The following is a 23,095-nucleotide window of genomic DNA, read 5'->3' as shown; positions in this document are numbered from 1 at the left end:
CATAAATCAAAACATGCTCAGAGGCAACTCACCACCTTTCAGGGAAACACTCATCTTGCCTCAGGAACCACCGTATTCTCACCTGTCCCCATCCCCTTTAAAATATTTTTCCTCAGCTATTGGGATTTTTTTCCCCCCGATCTTGATTTTTTAAGTTTTTAAAAGCCTTTTTTGTTCACACTTGGGTAACTCACAATGGTGTAACATTACCTTTCACTCCTTCTAGTTTCTTGCCCAGCTCAAGCTCATGGACTATAGCTTGCTGGTTGGAATCCATGATGTTGAGAGAGCAGAACAGGAAGAAGTAGAGTGTGAGGAAAACGATGGTGAAGAGGAAGGGGAAAGTGATGGGACCCACCCTATTGGAACTCCTCCAGACAGTCCAGGAAATACACTCAACAGCTCACCGCCCTTAGCTCCTGGTGAATTTGATCCAAACATCGATGTCTATGGGATAAAATGCCATGAAAGTAAGCTGAGTTCCTAAAAACTATTTGTTTACATGTGAAATGTTATAATTCTTGCACGAAACTTTTTTTTTTAATCCTTAATTTGACTAAATAAATGTGAATTGCACTCTTTAACATATTCTTCAGAAGTCTAAACAAGTTGATTTCAGAACAAGGGAATGTTGAAGTATGTATAATCCCCGTTTTTCCAAATTTAACAGTTTGACTTTTTAGGCATGATGTCTGGGGATAGACAAGCTTACTTATTGAGCTAATTTATGCTGCCAATACCAGGAGATCTAAAGTGCTTTATGATGACCTTAAAACTTTTCCTACTTCCTATCTTCTCCTATCCAACAGATACTAAGAATATAGTCAGTTCTGATGAGAACTTTTACTAAAGATGTCCTTGGATATCTCATATCCATAAGTTAATAGCAGATCCTCTTTCCTTCATATGAATATTGAAAGGACTGAAAGAATTATCATTTTAGCTTCACTTAATTACATGAAACAAGTCAGAAGTCCTTTCCAGAGACCAGCAAAAATAAAATCTCTTTCATCATATTGTTGTAAAAACCACATCAGAATGGACATATCAAAGGAAGTTGGCTTTGTTTTGATTCTGTTTGTCAAGTTGCTTTAGTAACAGAAAACCGTGTGGCCAAATATTTTTCCTTTTGTACATTAGTGAAACAATTTCTTTGAGACTATGAATTGAAAATAGACATCATCTTGACTGGTTCCCTTTTCTACTCTTTTATAATATTAGTTCTCTGAGGTTGTTGATAAACCAGAATGAATCCCTTGATGATATGTAGATTCCAAAAACTTAATTATTCAACACTTATTTGAGAAAATTTAAATTTTTGTCATTGATATAATATATTTAGAGACAGCATTGAGCATGAATTTGAACTTATTAGGCTATAAATACTCATGTATATTTAGACACATACTTATTTACACATGTACTTGTATATATAATATTTGTATATGTGTGTTATGAGAAAGGAAAATGCATATGACTATTTATAGTAGTAGTTTAAACTTCTTTTTATTAGAATCTGTTTCTGACCCCTTCCAATGTTCCTATTCCTTTAAGATGTTTTATATATATATATTATTTTAAAAATAAATAAATATATTTTTTTAAATGCTTAATATGTCACTTTAATCTCTGTCCTTCCCAACTGGTTGTTTTTTCTCCTGCCATCATTCCTCAGAAAAACTTTCACCCCTCTATAAGTTCTACTTTTCATTGCCTGCTGTCTATACTATGGAAGGGATAAAGCTCATATGAAAATAATTGTTGTTACCATTTTGTTATCATTCTTTTTCAGATGCCCCTAGAAAAGAGGTCTATTTTATGGCCATTATTGACATTCTTACTCATTATGATGCAAAAAAGAAAGCTGCCCATGCCGCAAAAACTGTTAAACATGGCGTAAGTCTTTGTTTTTTCTTTTCTGTCTCTTTCTGAGCTCTTGGAATTGTTTATACCTTGGTGAAAGGTGGGATTCTCCAGGTGGTCTTCCTCTTATGGAAATATAAAGCAGTGTATGTTATTGAACACCATATTATGAACCTACAAGTACCATCTTCTAATCCCAGGGCATATATTCCCTTTTGGCAAGTCACTTAAATTCCCTGTCTTAAGATGTTCACTCTGCAATCTGCAACCTATTAATAGGTACATGCATCACTGGGACATTATATGAATTCATTAGCTCCTGTTGGGAAAATGCTTTGAAAATGTAAAGTGCTGAGGATGTGTTAAGAATTCTAATATTAAATGTTCAGAATTAAGGTGCTATTGCATTTTTAATTATGGTATTCCCTGCCCGAGATTGTACCAACATGTGTGGTAGTATTTTTTTTTTTTACCTTTCAAGGGATTTCATTTTTGTTTGTAATTAATCTTTCTAAAGTGCTAAGCCAACAAGTTACTGGGTGATAAAATTCCTTTTCATAATTTGATAATTATTAAATGATGCTTGCATTAAGGGACCCTTTTTTTGGCACTGTGGGTGAACTAAAAAGCCATGCAGATGAACTTAAGTACTGCAACACCCATAAAAAACAGGAGTTTTCTATTTGGAGTCTATACACTTGGCTTCTTAGTTTGTTTTAATTTGGATAATATAGTCTCCTTTGTAATCCTATATATATATATATATATATATTTAATTTAAAAACATAATTCTGAAAAAGGGACCGTGGATTTCGTCAGATCACCAAAGTAGTCCATGACACAAAAAAAGTTAGGAACCCTGGGCTATGAAAGGTAGTACTTTTTCCAAGAGAGTATGAGAATCCAGCCAGATTAACCAGAACCATCAAATGTTCAAGATCCCATTTCCTTCTCTGAGAGAACAAGCTGGCATCCCAGAAACAGTCATTCTAAGTCAGTATTCCTTTTACCAAAGAAATCCTTTCACACATTCATCCATACATACATTTATTCAACAAGTAGTTATTGTGTGCCCAGCAGGTAGGAAAGGAGCTGACCAGAAAATCACCCACCCCAAAGAAATTTCCACATGAGCATAGAGGACTCTCCTTGTAAATTTTTAATAGCAAACGCATTCTAAACGTCACTCATCACTTACAATTTCCAACAGTCTCAGGACGCATACCCAGCCAGCTCCCAGTTTAGCCCCATAGCAGGATCAGAAATTTAGAGCTAGGAGCCCTATGAATCATCTGGCCTAACCCCTTCATACATATTGGGAAACTGAGGCTCTGAGAGGCTTGTCACAGAGATAATATGTGGCGGAGAGAGAATTCAAACATAAAATCACATAGGCCTCTGATCCAAATCCTTCATGTAACAGCAGAGAAAACTGAGGTCCCAGGAGAAGTCCAATAAAGTCAAGTGAGAGCTAGGCTTTGAAACCAGATCCTTTGCCTTGAAATCCAGTGTTTGTTACTTTCTCCTGTTGTGTAATGTACTGTAATGCGTGCTGTATAATTTAGTCTAAAAACACTTGCATTTTGCAGGACATTGAATTTAATGGCACCATTGATCTGGGGCTCTGTTGGGTGCTTCTGTCCTTTATCTTAATCCTTAAATTTCTGAGGTAAAACGCAGCATATTACACCAGACACGAGAAATAACAGGTTACTCAGTCAATACAGGTGCCTAAAAATATCCTATGGTGACTCACTAAAAGCCTGGAGTTACTCTTTACACTCAGGAAATTAATGAGCTCACCAGTAGTTGCTTGACAACTGATTAGCAGCGCTACAGGCCTAAAAATAGAGACCCCCTGACTGACCCACTCCGGGAAGCCGGGCCCCCCTGGCCTTGGGCACAGCTTGAGAAGGGCTCCGGTGAATGCATCTCCTCTCCTCCTGCCGCGGAGGAAATCCAGCCCCTCTGGTTCGGATGGGGTCGTTAGCCCGGAGAGAGAAAGAGCAAGGGTGGTGGTGAGGAAGTAGGGGGCACAGACATCGAAAGATCTGCTTTGTAGCAAATCACTATTCTGGGGAACAACCCAGGCCCTTCTGTCAAGGAACTTGAAGTCTAATGGAGGAACAAGTACACAAGAAATGGGGAGAGGAGAGCAGAAGGGATGGGAGGGAAGGAGAGAGAGACAGAGATACAGAGACAAAGAAAGGAAAAGGTGAGAGAAGGGTTTGAGCAGAATGCTGTGAGAAATTTGAGGAAGAAAAGCTCAAAGTGATCTGGAGCTCCCCCAGAATGTATTCTGACTGGCTTGGCTAGGCCAGCTGGTCTCTGAGTCTGCCGCTGCTCCTATTGTCTGTCCCCATTGTGGAGGACTGGGCCACTTAAGCCACTCATATGCTAAGAGGGCTATGGACAATTAAGGCGTCCTTATGCAATCATCTGGCTGAAGTGTTGATCTGCCAGATGTTTGGCTCTGTCCATTCTCCTCTTGCACCACACAGATTTAATCCAAACATGGTTGATTTCTTTTTTCCCAAGTTAGCAAAAATCACATTACTGCTCATTGTTTTCCATCATCCCTAGGAAAATCTTGATTATTTGAGCCCTTCTGCTAAAACATTAACAAATCAGAGGACTAACTAGATACAGCGGTGGCTGAGTCACACTCAGGTGTGACTACAGTTGGCAGCGGGCACGGAGTAGTGGGTTTGGTTTAGAAATTAAAAGAACTGCAGCCACGTCCACATCCCCATCTTTATTTTGTTTTCCTTTCAATTGGCCCAGGCTGGTGCAGAGATCTCCACCGTGAACCCTGAACAGTATTCAAAGCGCTTCTTGGACTTTATTGGCCACATTTTGACGTAACCTCCCATGTTGCCCGGGGGACGGACAGACATGAGATGTGGGAACACAGCGGAGCTGGCTTCAGATAAGGAAAAAAATGGAAATGGAACTCACTGACATGCTCTTCTTGCAGAAAAGCAAGCCTCCTCACGTTTACCTCCTCAGGCCCAGATGACGGACTAGGGGGCGACTTGCTCTAACAGCTACCTGATATTTCCCAGCATAGCTCTAGCTACTTCTGACTTTTTTGTGTGTGTGCATTTAAAAAAAAAATTAAATATAATTAATTAATTAAAATAGATTAGCTTTACTCAGAGCAGGTTGCAGTCGCAACTCTCTGATACAGCTAGCTGTGGTGGAGTGAATGAGTGAATGAGCGGGGGGGAAGGGAGACTCAGATGCATGTCATACCGGCCATGTTGGCGGCAAACTGTAAACTGTGGATCAGTTTATTTTTTGAGTTGAAAGACATGAGACAGTATTCATAATAATAATGATAATAATAATAATGATGATGATTTTAAAAACCAACCAACCAACCATACCGCGAATGTTACACTTGCGCTCCGCACGCTGACACTCCTTAATAACTGTAACATTAACCCTTGGCACCTGATGGGGTCAGCGTCCCCCGTCTTTGCCTTTGCACTGTTTTGCCTCAAGTACATCATGTCAAAACTTCCAGCGTCAAGGAGCTACTTCTCTCTCCTAATGGGAGGCTGATGCCGTAGTCGCTCTGTCAGTTACATTTTCACCTCAGTAAATTATGTCAAGGAAAAACGCTTCTTCTCTTTTATTGCCTGAAGCTTCTCCATTGTTACACTCTTCTATTGCAACATAGGAATTAATGCTACATGGAAAAAATAGCTTTTGGGGGGGGGGACTGCATAGTTTTGGGCAATAGTATCATCTTCCAACTTGAGAGAATGAACAAAGTGATAGAAATCTCAATTCTCCTGTTACAGAAGGAAAACAAACCTAAAATTTTAAAATGCTTCTGTTTTTGACCGCTGTTTAAGTGGTGTATTTTGTTATAAATTATCCCTTTCATGGAAACCTTCAATTTTACTGTTTACATTATTAGGAAAACAGGGATACTTTTGAATCTAAAATTTTATGTACAGTATGTGATTTTTTGAAGTTTACATGTAAAGTTATTTTGCAGCGTAGATGAAACAATGTTTGCATTTCGTGAGGTGTATCATTCAACAATGTACCAGAATGGATAGATCTTCCAGGTCCACAGGAGATAAGTCTTTTACAAATAAACTACAAAAGGCCATTCTCTTTTTGTTTCCTCTCCAAATGTTCTTTTATCAACTGAATATTATTTTTTTTTCAAATGTTTCTCCCAGATCTGTTTGTACAAAATCATTGCCTAAAACTGTGCTGATTGCATTTAATCATGTTAAAAAACAAAAACCTTCAACATTGATCATGTTTCTCCCAGCTTCCTTGCATCCTCTGAAAGGCGCCAAGCCAAAAAAAATTAGTTTTGTTTAAAGGATGTTATTAACTCATACACTGTGTGGAAGCTGTGCCTTCAAAACTCTTTGTTTAAGTCATAAGATGATTTTTTTGGTAGGCATTTTCAGGGGGGAAAAATCACACCCTTCGATGATTACTCCAGCCTGGCAGGATGCCTCTTCCAGTAATGTTAACATTAGTGCTCTTCCGACTGCAACTGGGCATGGCGTGTATAGGGTTCACTTCAGAGAAACATTGAAAGGGCTGAAATCAGAGCATCTCCCGGAGCCCAAGGCAGCACATCCCCATTGCCGTCTACTGATTTTTACATAGTTTTGTTACACTCGATGGAGGAAGTTAACACCACTGTAATATAATTGTACAAATCTATATTTTATGTATTTAAATGAATGGATACTGTGATTAGATTCTTGATCTGGCATCAGACCCATTTCATTTTTTTTAACCTGCCATGGTTTGCCATGGTAGGAAGCTGCGAAGAGAAAAACCCTGAAGTTAAGATGTGGTACCCAAACAACATTTGAATAGCTTTTCTTCTTTGTGGCCAACCTGTTTATGCTTTTTAAAGGTTTACAAAAATGCCTTTTTTTTTTTTTTTTTTTTGGTCTATAACAGTCTTTGTCTTTCATTGCTATCAATAAACTGTTTATTTGGACAAGGTAAGGAAGTGCACATTGTATCTCCTAGTGCTAATATTTCACTCCAAACATGAGCAAGGCTTTATACAATAAAGCATTTTGATTACTCTCAAGGTAAAGCCTCTGCCCACTCTGTTCCATCTAGCCTTCTCTCCTCTGCAGATAAATTTACAAATGTGGTTGCACTGGAAAGTTTTGGGGGACTCTTCACATGCTGAATCTGTGGTTCTGTGAAGTTCCATATATAAATAAGCCTTAAACTTGAAAGAAGCAAAATCAAATGAAATTGCCCATTTCCCACTCCCCCCAGAACATTTTGTTTAACCTGTGCTGAAAAATGAGTTTTCAATGGAGAAATGTTTATAAACTAACCAAAACTCCTACAGCAAAAATAACGTAATGAAAAAAAAAAAAGAAAACCCATTGATATTCATGTAACAAGGTATAGAAATAGGATTAGTATTAGGTTTCAGTAATATACTTCACAGATAACTGAGATGAAAGGAAGCGGGAGGGGGAGTCCTTTCCTTTCTGTGATGTAGTATTCTGAAAATTTCTCAGGATGGGTATCTTAGCCATTACATTATAGAATAACAACAAAATGAAAATGGGGCAGTTGAAAGAGAAAGAATTCTACCTGTTGATAATTGATAATAAAGAAATATATGATAGGAAAAACAATATGTACACTATTTCAGAGGAAAATGCAGCAAACTGAAATCTAAGTTCTGTCTTTCCCTTTTATTAGATTCATCTGCAAGATAAAACCCATCTGCTGAATGTTCTCTCCATCCCCCAGCCTCTTTCCCAATACTCTGACCTGATGTTTTTTTAAAATGACATGACATCATATTGTAAAGTGGTCCACAATACCAACTAAGAAAGATGGGAAAGGTGCTAAAGGAAGGGTAATTAATGAATTACTAAGGGAGATAGTGGAAGCTGTTTTTCTAGTGCCCTTGAAGAATAGGATGAATAACCATTTGCCAGGAAAAGGCTTAAGGGAATGCACTCTAAAGGACTCAATGATTTTCTTTGTTTATGATTTAGTAAAAATCCAACTTGGGAGAAGTGAAAAAGAATCGTAGGTTCCCCTTTCCTTCTCTCCCCCCCACCGCACTTTTAAACACTTGAATTCAATGTGTTTGAATGTCAGTGGTACAATAGCTATACTGTATTTAGGCAGATAAATCACAAAGGTGAAAGAAATTTCAAAATCTATGACAACTAACATGTATCAGTACACACACAGGTGTGTGTATATACACAACAATTTACAAAAGATAGGGAGTTTCAGGTAAAGGAAAAGTTAATAACAAAATATTCTTGTGACTTCACTTAGAGACCCTGATTTAAAACTCAAGACCCACCTTCTATCACTTTATAATTAATCTCTAGAGATAGAAGGGAAGATATTGGTAGATTTATTAGAGTCACTGCTAGTCAAGAAAGGGGAAAGAAAATCCATGAATATGGCCTGAACTCCGTTTGCCAGAGTAATCTGACAAAATGAGATAGCCTTAAAGCATGTTTCTGGTTATGGAATCCATGGAGAGCTGGAAGACTGACAAGTCATTTGGAAGTTGACCTCAAGTCATTGGTGAAAATATTTGTAGGAGAAAAAAAGTAGTGAGGTCTATGCCGAGTCCTGGTGTGTATTATACACATACACATCAGCACACGTACACACATTAAACCTTGTAATATGGCAAAAATGTAAAATATAACAAGTATGTATATATTTTCACTTTATAGTCTTAGAAAGTCTCCTACATCAGTGCAAGATTAAGTAACTTACCCAGGACCACACAACCAGTATGTATTAAGCAGACTTGAACCAGGTCTTCCTAAATTGAAAAGCCACAAAGGCTTGTAGTATAGTGGATGGGCTCAGGAAAACCTGGGCTCAAGTCTTTCTCTGACACATACTAGCTGTGTGGTCCTGGACAAGTTCCTCAACCTTTCAGGAAAGACTCCTGGAAGACTCTTTTAAGTTGCAGTTCCCTATCTTAATGAAGGCAAAGGTTCAGTCCAGTCCAGTGTCTATTTGTAATTAAAAATAATGCAGGCTTTCTTTGTGGCTCTCTCAATTTTTCTTTCTCTCACTTCTCTCGAACTTTCTCTGTGTCTGTCTGGCTGCCTCTATCTGGCTGTCTCTGTCTTTCTCCCTCTATTTCTGTCTCTCTCCCATTCTCTCTCAATAGATGTAGATGTATATATGCACACACACACACACACACACACACACACACACATATATATTTATACGTTACATGTGGACACACACACAAAAAAGAAATGTACATTTTAATATACATATTCGTTTACAAATCTACACTGGTAGAAATAGACACACAGAATATGCAAGGAGAGGGACAGTATTAATACCTCTTGAAGAGAGATTCCTTTTAGATCATTTGGCCCCTTGGAAAAGGCCAAATAAACTTCTGTTCTTTTTATTTATTTTCCTAGCAAACTCTTTGGTCTATGCAATTTCAAAAAGGCTTCTCCCCTTCTTGAAAAATCACAGTAAACTCATTTGCTCCTTTGGGGGGAAGAAAACTTATATCATCTCTCTAGAGCTTCTTTAATGCTCTAACTTTTCAGAAATAATTAATGATTGCCAAAAAAAAAAAAAAAAACACAGATTAGTTAATTGCCTTGGTACCCAAAGATGCAGAATGTCCGGGCCCACAGATTAATTAATAGATTAATATTTTTGAGTTATTCCTTTAGCAATTATTCACCTTGGTAATTAATACTTCTCTGTTGTACTTGTTGCCTTCTAATTATTCCCACTCATGGAATAGAGCTGGGGACCCCCACTCCAACCCTGACCTAAGCCAAGTCACAATTTGATCCAAACATGGAAAAGACTTCTTTTATTTTCTTCCCTTTTCACCCCAGTCTAGAGCAAGATATAATCAAAATTAGTGAAGATAATCCTTTTAACCCTCAAAAGGGACAGCATCATTTCAAGGTGTTGTGTTGAAATAAATGGATTCCATCTTTGACCATAAAAAAAAAAAAAAATCAAGGTGTTATGTTCCTGAATGATAATGATTCTCCCTAAAGGAGAAAACACATAAGAGTTACATTCTAACTTTGCCATATTTAAATTATTATTAATTCACTTTCATTGTACTTGGGTTCATCTTTATTGACTGAACAATTCATTGAGTGATTGTGTTTTCATCTTTCTGTGAATGATAGTCATTTTCTATTGATTTTTTTCATTGGCCTTGGCAAATTTTATATGTTTGTGTGTATGTGTCTGTGTATATGCACATATATATTTGCCTTCTTATTTTCCCCTATAAGCCTCATGTTATCCCATCTATATTTATTTTCCTCTTAATTACCTGTATAGTCTGCTATCTTTCTTGGGTTTTTTTTTTTTTATTCTGATGGTATTTTTTATGTGTCCAATTAAATTATTTAATCTTTCTCTTTTTTTAATTGTAACTTTTTATGAACAAAACATATGCAAGGGTAATTTTTCAACATTGACCCTTGCAAAATCTTCTGTTCCAACTTTTCACCTCCTTCTCCCCATCCCCTCCCCTAGATGGCAGGCAGTCCCATATATGTTAAACATGTTAAAGTATATGTTAAATATAATATACATACACATATTTATACAGTTTTCTTGTTGCACAAGAAAAATTGGATTTAGAAAGAAGGTAAAAATAACCTGGAAAGAAAAACAAAAATGCAAACAAACAACAATAGAAAGAGTATAAATGCTATGTTGTGGTCCACAGTCATTCCCTGTGTTCTTTCTCTGGGTGTAGCTAGTTCTGTTCATCACTGATCAATTAGAACTGATTTGGATCCTCTCATTGCTGAAAATAAACACTTCCATCAGAATTGATCCTCATATAGATCCTCATTTAAGTCTCTCCAAGCCTTTCTGAACTCATCCTGCTGGCCATTCTTACTGAACAACAATATTCCATAACATTCATATACCACAGTCTACTCAGCCATTCTCCAATTGATGGGCATTTTCTTTAATCTCTTTTTCTTAACTAGTTGCAAGCATCTAGTGGGAAGAATACTAATCCTTTCTTCAGGACCCTCCTAAGCACCTAATGTGCTGCAGGTATAGTCCAGGTTCCCTAAATGCATGTTGACTAGTTGGCTAGAAGGCTCTACTCAATAATAATGACATACATTTACATAGTGCTGCAAAAGCTTTCATAGATACTATCTTATTTAGTACAACAATTGTTTGAGAAAGGAAATAGAATTATGATTACCGTCACTTTACGGATCAGAAAACTGTACAGTTGATAAAATGAACAAAGCATTTGAAAGCAGGCCTTCTAATTCCAAGTCAAAGACACTTTTTTTCAATACATCTTATTCATGGAAATCAAGTCTTTCCAAATATTTCTTACATTTATCATCATAAATATACAAATTCTCTGAAGATATTTTTCGAGGTAAATACAATTGATTTCGTTTTTAAAAATTAATTACATCAACTCCTCATTACAAATCTGTCTTTCCCATAAATCTCTTGTTCCCTTCTCTCCCATTAAGTTTGGTTTAAGTCCTGAATTGAGTCTACCTGAAACATTACTAATGTCTTTTCTCGTACCACTGCAAAACAATGACCAACATAAGGCAACTGCCACCATAAGTTTTTTTTTTTAATTGTCTTTTTTGGTGCCATTGAAAAAAAACTCAATTAACTGTGAAATGGCTCTCCTTGCTGTTTAGGAAAAAAATTTTTTAATTAAGATGAAAAAAGGATGTTTGTTCCTATTTCACATGGTACTAGAAATGCTGATCATCGCAATAAGATTTTTTTTTAAGTGGGGAATTAAGCATAGGCAAAGAAAAAACAAAATGATCACTTTTGCCAGATGATTTGATGGTATATTTAAAGCATTCTAAGAAGTCAACTAAAAATTTAATTGAAATAATAATTAGTAAAATTGCAGGGTAAGAAATTAATCCAAACAAAACATAAGCATTTCTATATGATACCACTTGGTGAATCCCAAAGCCTTAGGATGGACTAAATCTTAATGAAAGTTACTGATCTGTCAAAGACTGAAGGAACATCTGATAAATACTAGGCTAGAGGTAGACTTGGATTTGAATCTTTCCTGTGATGATATGTCGTTTAATCTCTAAAATAAAGCCAATAATGCTTACTTCTAAGTGTTGTCATGAAGCTCAAAAAAAAAAATTATGTATAATATATATTAAGGGCAGCTAGGATACAGTGGATCAAGGAAGACCTGAGTTCAAATGTGGCTTCAGATACTAGCTGTGTGACCCTGAGCAAGTCACTTAACCCTGTTTGCCTCAGTTTCCTCATGTGTAAGATGAGCTGGAGAAGTAAATGGAGTCATAAAAAATCAGACACAGCTGGACAATAAAACACTGATTAGGGGCTGGAAAAAAATAAAACCTGGCAAAGTTCGTGTTTCACTTAGAAAACTAAATATTTAAATTTCTAATTTTTTTAATCTAGATAATGTGTGCAAGATGTTGTACAAAATTGAAAGTATATGAGGATCCATGATTCTTCCTACTATGTGTTCCTTTGTAACATTGGCTACTGATTGTTCAAAGCTCTTAGTTTCCTCTTTGCAGGAGAGAAATTGCAATATGTGATTTGTGATTCTCTCATACATAGTTGTCTTTCGGGAATTTTGTTCAAACATAAAACAGAATCCACACCCTTGCAGACTTAGGTCTCTTTGTGTCTTAAATGGCATTGATAGAAACCTAACATCATAAATCTCTAGGTGGAAGAAAGCTCAGAGGCCATCAAGTCCAGCATCCCATTTTAAAGATGACAAAATTGAAAACCAAGAGAGGTTAAATGATTTACTCAACATCACACAGGTAATAAGCAGCAGAGATATGATTTGACGTCAGACTCATAAGCCTTAAAGCATTCTAAAAATATGTTAACCATGATTGCTTTTCATAAATGCATTTTCTCCTCCCACTTGATGTCTTTGAAATTCCCTTTGCCATTCTCAGTTTTCCTCTGTCTGTATAATAACCATTGAGGGCTTCTTGAAGGATGTAATGGAGATTTTATGACTTTCAACAACTTTTATCCTACAAATCTCCATGATTGCCTTAATTTTAATCAAAGCTAAGTGATACATTTGACAAACCAACACATCCTGTGTATAGAGAGCAACAGCCTTAACAAGAGTATAAAATGGCAGAAGATAATTTGGAGTTTGAGAACCACAGCCTCAGATACTTCCTTACTGAGCAAATCATTTTACCTTCTGGGTCTGTTTCTTATATAAAGTGAGAGGGTTGGGCTAGATTCCTTGCCTACTCCTTTTCAGCTCAATTTTTATGATTCTATCATTAGATTTTTTTGTTTCCTTGATGGAGTGTGTGAGGTGTTCAGGGAGGTCTAGAACCTCTGGTGTGAGGGCTGCTTATCCACCTCCAGTGTCCACCTGATTCTTACCTATGGCCGGCCACAAGAAGCTGTAGCATGTGCAGCAACCGCATACTGGCAAAATCATTTCCAGGGGTCCTCAAACTTTTTAAATAGGGGGCCAGTTCACTGTCCTTTAGATTGTTGGAGGGCAGGACTATAGTAAAAACAAAAACTTTGTTTTGTGGGCCTTTAAATAAACTTCATAGCCCTGGGTGAGGGGGATAAATGTCCTCAGCTGCCGCATCTAGCCCGCGGGCATAGTTTGAGGACCCCTGAAATTTTAGGCAAACAGGCTAAACCAGGTTGAAGGTAACCAACAGACTTCAAACCCAATGATGAGTGAAGGGGAATACCTATGTAAGATATCTCACGGTGGAAGGGGCAGATGAGAACAATTTGTTCCAACAGCCATGAAGGCAGGTGCCACTCAGAACTTGATTGGACAACAAAGATGTCAAGATGACCCATTGATCCTGGGCCATCACCATGGATTTTGATAACTCTGGAAGACAGATTGAGGCTGAAGACTTTGTTCAACTCTGACTCACTTAAATCCAATTCACATATGAATCAAGACACCACCTTCTAAAAAAAATGAGGGATGAACAACAACAGATTTGGTGAATTCAACAAGAAAAGGCAGACTTTTCTAACATTAAAAAATGCCCCCTTAAAAATAATATTTAAAATCAGGTGTGTGTACACATAATACCTTACCATCCATATTGATCTCATTGTGTCTACAACCCTTTCTACAATAACTCTGTTAATTATACACTGTTCTGTATGTTCTAATTATTTTCCCAAATTCCCAGAAGAAACACCTTTCTGTGATGGTTTTAGCTACCTTCTGCAAATCAAAGATGAGAACAGAGGCACAAGTCTAAAATGGAAAATAGAATTCTCACTCTTTTGTCTCTTCTTTGGAAGTTGGTCAAGAAGATTTAGCAAGGGGGAATTAAGATGAATAACTAATCACATGGTAAGGAGAGGATGTTATAGTCTCAAATCCAAATAAAATCCTTACTGTGAAAAGTGGAATAAAGACACTCAAATTCTCAGAAATGACCTTCCAAGGTAGAAAAAACAAAAGTTGATCAATCTATGTCTAAATGCTAAAGTTCAATATTCAACTAAATTCAAATTTAGGTTTAATTCATATTTTTTTTACCTTCAACTTTTTTTTTTTTCCAGAGAGACAGTTTAACATAATGGGTGCTGGGGAAATTGGTTCAGATCATGCTTCTGAAATTTACCAGCTTTATCACCATGGAGAAGCCATTTAACTCTCTGAATCTCAGGCAATTCCATAGATAGATGACAGATAGATAGAGAGCTAGAGAGAAGGAGTGTGAGTTGTCTCCTAAGTAGTAAGAGATTATCCACATAGACAAAGTCACTAGTCAGCAATGTAAATTTTTGCTTAGATTTACTTTGTGTGATATTCTGATGAACCTGAAAAGGTCCTTGATGATAGTGAGCTACAACTTATAACCCAAGAGGAACATTAATATTGTGCTGAACACTATATGGAGACCATACCAGGTGATAGATAAATAATAAAGGCTTCTCTGAAGCTGCCTAATTAAAGTTATTCCTCAACAACCTGATATTATTCTTTTTCAGAGGCAGCTAGATGGTCACAGTGGATAGAGTCCTGGGCCTGAAGTCAGGAAGAAATACCTGTGTTTATATCTGGCTTCAGACACTTATCAACTGTGTGACTTCTGCCTCCACTATCAAATGGAGAAAATAATTAGCACCTATCTCCCAGGATTGTGTGAGGTTCAAGTGAGAGATGATTAATAAATGCTTGTTTCTTTCCTATGGCCTATTATATATAATATATGTAAATATTACATATTTCCTGGATGAATAAGGTTCTATGATATCCCCAGAGAAATCTTTTCACTGAAATAGACAGCTTCAACTGAAGTTGAGTCAAGTGCTGAAAGAGAGGCAAAAACTGAGAGGAATTTATCATCTGAACCTGGAAACAGTATTAGTCTGTCTGGGTTTTGTGATTCACCAGAAATTGCTTCCTCATGTCAGATTCCTATTCACTTCACCAGTCAGTTAATATCCTTCCTTATTTGGAAACTCTTACAGCCTTAAAAACAGTCTACTAACTCTAATCTGTAGAAACACCTGAACTGTGAACAGAAGGAGAACAGAATTAGCCCCCCTGCCTGCTTCTCAAATCTGACAGTGTGGACCTTCCTTCCACCCCAAGAACCTAAACTCTTGAGACCACTCTGAGCATCACAGGCAGTGCACATGCTAACTGCCAGCTATCCTTATTACTTCTCTGCAAACTGAGTTCTCCATAGACTCCTGACTTAGTAAGCCAACTGGAACTGTCCCTGCAAGGCCTGCAGGGCACTGGCTTCCAAATCCAGCCAGGAAGAGCAAGCTCCAGGAAAAACATCATGATGTAAGAGGCAATTTTGCAACTGGGATTCGATCCAGCTTCCAGGTAAGACATTATTTAATCCATATTTCTAAAGACAAATTCTCTGGCTTAGATTTTTTTTCTTTAGCTAATATCTATATATATGTATATATAGATATTAGCTAAAGAAAAAAATATATATATACCTGAAAACTAAAGTAACAAATTTCTAGCTATGAGGGATTTCTTGGATTATAGATCATATCTCATAATTCAATTATTATTTTTAAACGGTATAAGGAAGATTGTCAGGTTATTAATAACGATGTCACTTTTACAAGGAAAAAAAGTGAGCCTCTTTTCACAGTAGAAAAGGAATTAAAATAATGTGTATTTAAGACAGGTTGGTGTAATAGCCCCAAGCCTCCATAATTCATAGCTTTAGCTAAAATAATAATATTCAGTCTTTTCCCCCTTCTCCCTAAGAATGTCTCAGACATAAGTAGAAATGAGCTCTGTATTTAAAGAGTATTCTTTGATTTGTCTTAAAACATCAAAATTCTATTAATTCTTATGATCAAGAGATCTTATTTTTACTTATTGACCATGTGGTAGGCATTACACTGGGTCACTTAGTCAGTCAATATGCATTTATTAAGAGTCTACTGTGTGCCAGACAATCAATTCAAGAGAACAACCCCTAAATGTTTTAATTAAAAATTCATGTGATAGAAATTAATATAATATAAAAGCTTTAAAGCTTATAATTAAAGATAGTTCTGATACAGGTGAGGCATAAAGGAAATGTAAATGACTGGGGCCACTTTTTAGAAAAACAAGAATTGAGGGATTAAGGAACAGGTCCAGATAAGAAAAAACTAAAGGCTAGTTTTGTGTTTTGTTGTAAGAAAGGGGAGAAAGTCAAAGAGCCACATCAAAAACTGAGTGGCGCCTGGGGCCATTGGGCTGCTCTTTACTAATTAGGCAGGGAAGGCTTTGTGGAGGAGTTGGTTTTTAAGGAGCTGCTTTTTTTAAAGAGAATTGTAGGTGGGGAGAGAAATGTCCACTGTGGGAAGGGAAGGGTGAATGGAGGGAATTGGAGGGGTTATGATTAAAAGGAGATTATCTAAGAGTTCTCCTGAAATGAGGGGAGAGGTCAAGCTAGGGATCAAAAGACTAAAGGGAAGAAGTTGCCTGAGGAAGTATTCTGCAATAGTTCTCAAATTTGCTTCCCCCTTTCTTCTATTGGGAAGGGGAAAGGAAATAATTATATTGTATTTTCTATGAACTAAGTGCTTTACAAATATTATCTCATTTACAAATATCATCTGAATGAAAATATTATCACAATCACCTTATTTGTTTTGCCGAAGTAACTGAGGCAGACAGTGGTAAAATAATTTTGCTTATGGTCATGGAATTGTTGATTCTCATTCAACTGTTTGAGTCATGTCCGACTCTTCAGGACCTCATTTGGGGTTTCCTTGGCAAATTATTGAAGATATTTGTCATTTCCTTACCCAGTTCATTTTATAAGATGAGGAACTAAGGGTTAAGTGACTTGCCCAGTATGAAGCTGGATTTGAACTCGGGAAAATAAGTTTTCCTGACTCCAAATCAGGCATTTCATACAGTGTAGGTGCTATCTACACATAGTGGGTATAAATACTTTCTTGCTCCCTTCCTCTACCCCTTTTCCTTCCCAGCCAACCTTGTTTCAAGCCCAGATCAATTTTCCCTAACACTAGTATAATTACCTACTGCCTTTTCTGCCATCTTCAAACATCCATCCATTACAGTGCTACAGAGGATTCTTCTCAATGCACAGCTCTGATCACATTAAGCCTATTTCAAAACCTTCCCTTGGCTTACCAAGTTCAGAACTAAATCCTTGGCCTTTAAGTCCCTTTGCAACTGACATCATTTATATCTCTATTTTCAAGGTCCACCCTCTGCTGTGAGTTGCCTTTTTTTTTTTTTTTTGGATGGGGGGGGGAAGGGGGGATGAGGTGGACAACTAGTTAGTAGAGTAAATAGAACACTGGGCCAGAGTCAGGAAAACTTACTGTGGACTCTGGTCAAGTCACTTAAACTCTGCTCAATTTCCTCCTCTGTACAAATGGGGATAAATGTTTGTACCTCCTTCTCAGGGTTGTCGTGAGGATCAAATGTGCTTATCACAGTTCCTGGCACAGAGAAAGTGTTGTTGTTATGATTATTAATTATTCCTTTAACTAGATACAGAGAAGCTCATTACCAATAAGTAGGTAACTTGGTGACAATGCAAAAATGCCCTTTCCATCCCGGAGGGGGGCACCTCCTGTTTTCAAAGTGACAATCACAGAGGGCAAAAATGGGGATATAAGGTGCTAAAAACACACAAATTTTAGATTGTATATAAATATGAATTTGGTTGATAATACTCTAAACATGACAACATTGTCTAGTGAGTAGATAGGTCACCAGTGGAGGATGAAAGCATATAATTAATTCTCACTCTAAATGGAAGCAGAATACAAAAGGTAGTAACCAGTTAAATAGAAGGATGGTTTAGGGGTTCTTCTTGGAGTAGTAAGTAAAGGAAAGAGGGGGTGTCATAATGACATAGTCTTCCTGACTTCAGATCTAACTCTCTTTCCACCGCTCCATCTTCTGAGTCTCAATTTCCTCATCTACCAAATGAAATGATTGGATTTAATTGGACTTTCAGTTCCACATCTATAATTATCTGAGGATGATGAGAATGAGTCCAAAGATAAACATCATTTCATGAGATATTTGATGTATTGACTATTAGGAGCCAAAAAGTACCACCATGGAAGTAATTGCAGCTTATCTCTAGCATCTGTTACAGGAAAGGCATGGAGAGGTGGAGAACCTATGAAGAATTAAATTAAGACTTTCCTAGTAAATCATCTTTTATTTGGTAACTTAGATTGCAAGAATAGGAGAAGGTGAGATATGGTTCAAGAAAGCCTTGTGGGTTATACATACGCTTTATGTTTATATGTCCTAAGTATCTTCTATAAGAACATAATCAAAAGAAATGTCTTTGACTCTGCATAGGACATCACTAAAAAAAAAAATTGAAACTGATTATATGTTAACAGACAGGGAATAGTTCTTCACTGATTAAGACTCAATCTCGAATCAGTTCTCTAGTCAGACCATAAATTGGTTAGAACAAAGACAAAAAACTGAGGCAAAGCATTTTTTTTAAATGGTACTGTTTATAATTAAGACAACTCCAATTTGAGCACCTTGAATTTTTTACACTTAAAAATAGGAAAAGGACACTGAGATCACTGATTATACTTATTCCAGAGTGCCTATTGATCTCCTTAGCTTCCTTAAAATCCCAACTAAAATGTGGAATTCTATGGGGAACCTTTCCCCATCTGCTCTTAATTCCAGTGCCTTCCCTCGGTTAATTATCTCCTATTTATCCTGCATAGATCTCACTTTGTATATATTTGCATGTTGTCTCCCTCATTAGATTGTAAATTTCTTGAGGGCAAAAATTGTTAATCTCTTTTTGTATCCTCAGAACTTAACACAGTGACTGGCACTTGGTAAGTGTTTATTGATTGATTGATCGATCATCAAATAAGACTGAATCAAAATTTAGTGCTGGACCATAAGGTTATTTATTCAGTCCCTATATTCTACCAGTAAGAAATCTGAGACTAAGATATGATAAGTGACTTGCTCCAGATCACACAACTCACACCTACCAGAGTTGAGATTCGAATCTATCTTCTGACTTCAAATCCAATATTTGATCAGAGGTCTTAACCTTTTGTTTGTGGGCAGATTCCTTTGGCAGTTAGCCTATGGATGTACCCTTCTCAGAATATTTTAAAGGCATGAAATAATATACAGACTTACAAAGAAGGGCAATTATATTGAAATGCAAGAATCAAAATATTTGATTAAAACACACACACACACACACACACTGAAAGGCCCCAAGAAGTGCTGCCCTAGTTTCTCAGTCTATTGTTCCATCCATTAAATTATAGTCAGTTGCTTCTAAGTGAATTTTACACTTCATATTTTTCTTCTTTAAAAACTGGCAGTGCATGTGTGGTATTTGATTAACCACAGTAATCGACTTGACCAGAATACTCCATTTCCCATTTGTTCTGGATTAATGGGAAGCTCTTGGCATCCTTTTGCCAATATAAAGCACTTGATTCCAGCCCTTCCCTTATTCACTAAATGCTTACCTCAGAGCTTCTGTCCCCTTTCTCTTTGTACTAAGCCCAGCCCTTATCAGTATTTATTCTTGGCAAGAGATGGAAGAAGAAGATAAGAAAATCCTGCATTTTCCCAAGTTCCTCTCATGCCCCCTTATTCTCCATTCATTACCTGGAATTTGGCCATTTTTTCCCCAGAGATGTTAGAGGGGTTTTGTTTTGTTTTGTTTTGTTTTGTTTTGAACAAAATAGGCCTTTCATTTACACACACACACACACACACACACACACACACACACACACACACACACACACCTTTTTAAACCTTTCCATTTGCAGAGTAGTTTTTGTGCTCTGAGTTAAACCAAGGTAGAGAAGTCAGACATTACCTCATCTGGGTGTCAGTCACATGGGGTTCACTGTATTTACTTTCCTTTAAACACTGCCCAATCTGCTGTCACAGACCCTTTCCTGATCAATTATGCTGGGCCATTTGAACATACATCAGATCCTTTTCAAAGGCAAACTTATCACTAGATCTTACTTTGCCTCCACAATTCCTTGACCCTGGTGTAAGGAATACATCATGCATGAAATCTGAAATAATAGGATTTCTTTTTAAGTAATTAAATGTTTTCACTTTTTAAATGTAAGGATTACAAATTGGAGACAGAGCCACCCAGAGTTTACCTGTGTGGGAACTCAATGCATCATTCATATAGAATAATATTTTAACAAGGTTACTCTATTACTTCCCTGAGCTAGTGGGCTGCCATTAGACCTAACAACTTCAGTTTGGTCTGGATTTGGGAAAGTGAGTCCTATTTGTACAAATGTTACTTGATTTCATTGCTGGTTTCTTGACTGAAGGTGTCTGGAAGAGGACTGCATGGGAGAATTTTGAATGAATGGGGCCCCAGAAATAGTTATAGGTCACATAAAAATGTAAGTCATGGGAGGGGGGGCTGGTGAGAGGAGCCAGCCCTCCAGCTAGGATCCAGGCATCCCGAAATGATCCAGGTAGCTGGAGAACTTGGTCTGAAGTTCCCTGCAATCAGGGCCTTTGCATTCTCTCCCTTTAAAATCAATCACTGCGTTTTGTTTTGCTTTGCCTTTGGGAGCCAGAATTCCCTGGAAATGTGCTCACGTTCAGCCCTCCCCTTGCTCTGTCAGTGTCTGGATGTTACTTGTCAGTACATGCTAACTTTCCTTTGTCTCTTTACATGCTACCATTTGTCTTTTTTTCTTTTTTTTCTCCCCCTCAGATTCTTAAGGTAGACTTTGAAAAAACTGACTGGTAAATTTATTTTAAAGGGCACTGAAAGCCTAAGGTGTTATCACTGTTCATATAAATCACAAAAATGACTATGAAAGGCCAGTTAAACTGCAGTTAAGTCCCTTGCAGCTGGAGATAGTTGGAGTGATTTATTTACCCCCACAGATCTCCTTCTCAAAGCTGCTCTCCCCTCCCTTGCCTCCCCCCAGCAAGGCCCATCGGCTTTGCTGGTTCCACCATGAAAATCAAATCTCTGTGCTTCCCTGATCTGGATGCAGCAGGAAGGCGCCTGCTTTACCTAGGAAGACTCTTACAATCATTGTGGCTGGTAAAAGATGGAATGATTGAGGAGACAAAAGATTCAAACTTGCAAGCGTATGTCTTTATTAAATAATACATGCAATTGCTCACAAATCAGGGTCCAGTCCTAAACTGAATCTGGCATCCTACATGTATATGGACACATCTATCTATCTATCTATCTATCATCTATCTATCTATCCATCCTTCTATCTATCCATTCATTTATCCATCTACCTATCCTTCCTTCTATCTATCCATTCATCTATCTATTTATCTATCTACCTATCCATCCTTCTATCTAGCCATTCATCTATCTATCTATCTGTCCATCCTTCTATCTCTATATCTATCTATCTCTCTATCTATCTATCTATCTATCTATCTATCCTTCCTTCTATCTATCCATTCATCTATCTGTCCATGTGTCCATCTGTCTGCCTATCTATTTATCCATCCATCCTTCTATGTAGCTATCCATTCATCTATCATCTATCCATTCATCTATCTATTTACACACATATATACATATACATATATGTGTACACACATATACATATATGCACACATATGTATCATGTGTATAAACAGAGGTGTAGATATATGTGTGCACACTGTGCATGTGTGTGCATGGATGGGACTGTACATATATGTATGTACATGCAGTGCATGTAAATATATAGGTACTTGAACATATATTCACACATGCATCTTAGTACCATTATATATGTATGTACATACACACGCACACCTGTACATACATATGCATTCACATATACTTGCATGTACATACATTTAGGCATTTTTTATCGATATAGGTTATATATACATGTATATATATATATATCTACATACTTCTACATGAATATGTAGGTCTATATTTATACCTACATATAAATATATTATATAATATGTACATTATCTTGTCATCTCATTTGACAGGTCTCTCCTACTCTCCTAAATCTTACGTATGTGTTAAAAGGCACTTATAAAAAGTGAAAAAGGAAATGTTATATAACAGTCATCCTGGAAGGAAGGTTTTTCCCCCTAGAATTCAAACAGAAAATGAGGCACAAGCAGATTAAGCATCTACCCTGACATCAGTCACAGTGGAACTTGTAAGGTGAGGGCAAGTAAAGTGGGGAGGCCTTAAATGATCCCAGTTTCTGGGGTGGAAGCTTGACAATACACTTTCCTGTCTCCCTTCAGGCCAATAAGCAATATTAACTCAGAAATTAATGTTGCTATTACATTCCAATAATAAAGGTCACTTTCAGTAATGGGGGAAAGGACACATTTGCATAGGCTGCTTGCAATTTCTTTGTCCAGAGGACATCATCATAGCTCCAGAGGCATCTTCACTCAGGACGATTTTGGGCCCGTTATCACTTGCACTGGTCCTGTATCTATACTCCATGTCACAGTTTAAAAAAATGTGACTGTCAATTCAAGACAGGTTTGCATTACTAGAAATGCCACTGGACATGGAGTTTCTCTTCTTTTATTTTTTCATTAAAGCCATTCTTTAAATAGACAATGAACTCTTTCTTGTGACCTTATTCATATTTTTTATGCATCCTAATGTTAAAAGGGGAAAGGGAATAGGATGTCTTGGGTTGCATAAATTTGCCTAAAGAAGGATAAATTTGCATTTTGAGTGTT

General features: G+C 37.1%; 1 protein-coding gene across 1 annotated transcript in view; it reads left to right on the top strand.

The window, feature by feature from the left end:
* The window catches only part of PIP4K2A (phosphatidylinositol-5-phosphate 4-kinase type 2 alpha), a 208,070-nt gene extending 201,124 nt beyond the window's left edge, over window positions 1–6,946 (top strand). Inside the window, exons 8-10 of the mRNA XM_051961622.1 lie at window positions 227–470; window positions 1,793–1,896; window positions 4,648–6,946. Of these exons, the coding sequence (XP_051817582.1) occupies window positions 227–470; window positions 1,793–1,896; window positions 4,648–4,728 (429 nt within the window). The 3' untranslated portion in view covers window positions 4,729–6,946. The remainder of the gene's footprint in view (window positions 1–226; window positions 471–1,792; window positions 1,897–4,647) is intronic.
* The last annotated feature ends 16,149 nt before the right edge of the window (window positions 6,947–23,095 follow it).

Source organism: Antechinus flavipes, chromosome 5, assembly GCF_016432865.1.
Source record: "Antechinus flavipes isolate AdamAnt ecotype Samford, QLD, Australia chromosome 5, AdamAnt_v2, whole genome shotgun sequence".
NCBI lineage: Eukaryota > Metazoa > Chordata > Mammalia > Dasyuromorphia > Dasyuridae > Antechinus > Antechinus flavipes.
The sequence above is the reverse complement of the archived record's forward strand: the minus strand, read 5'-3'. Positions and strand labels throughout refer to the sequence as shown.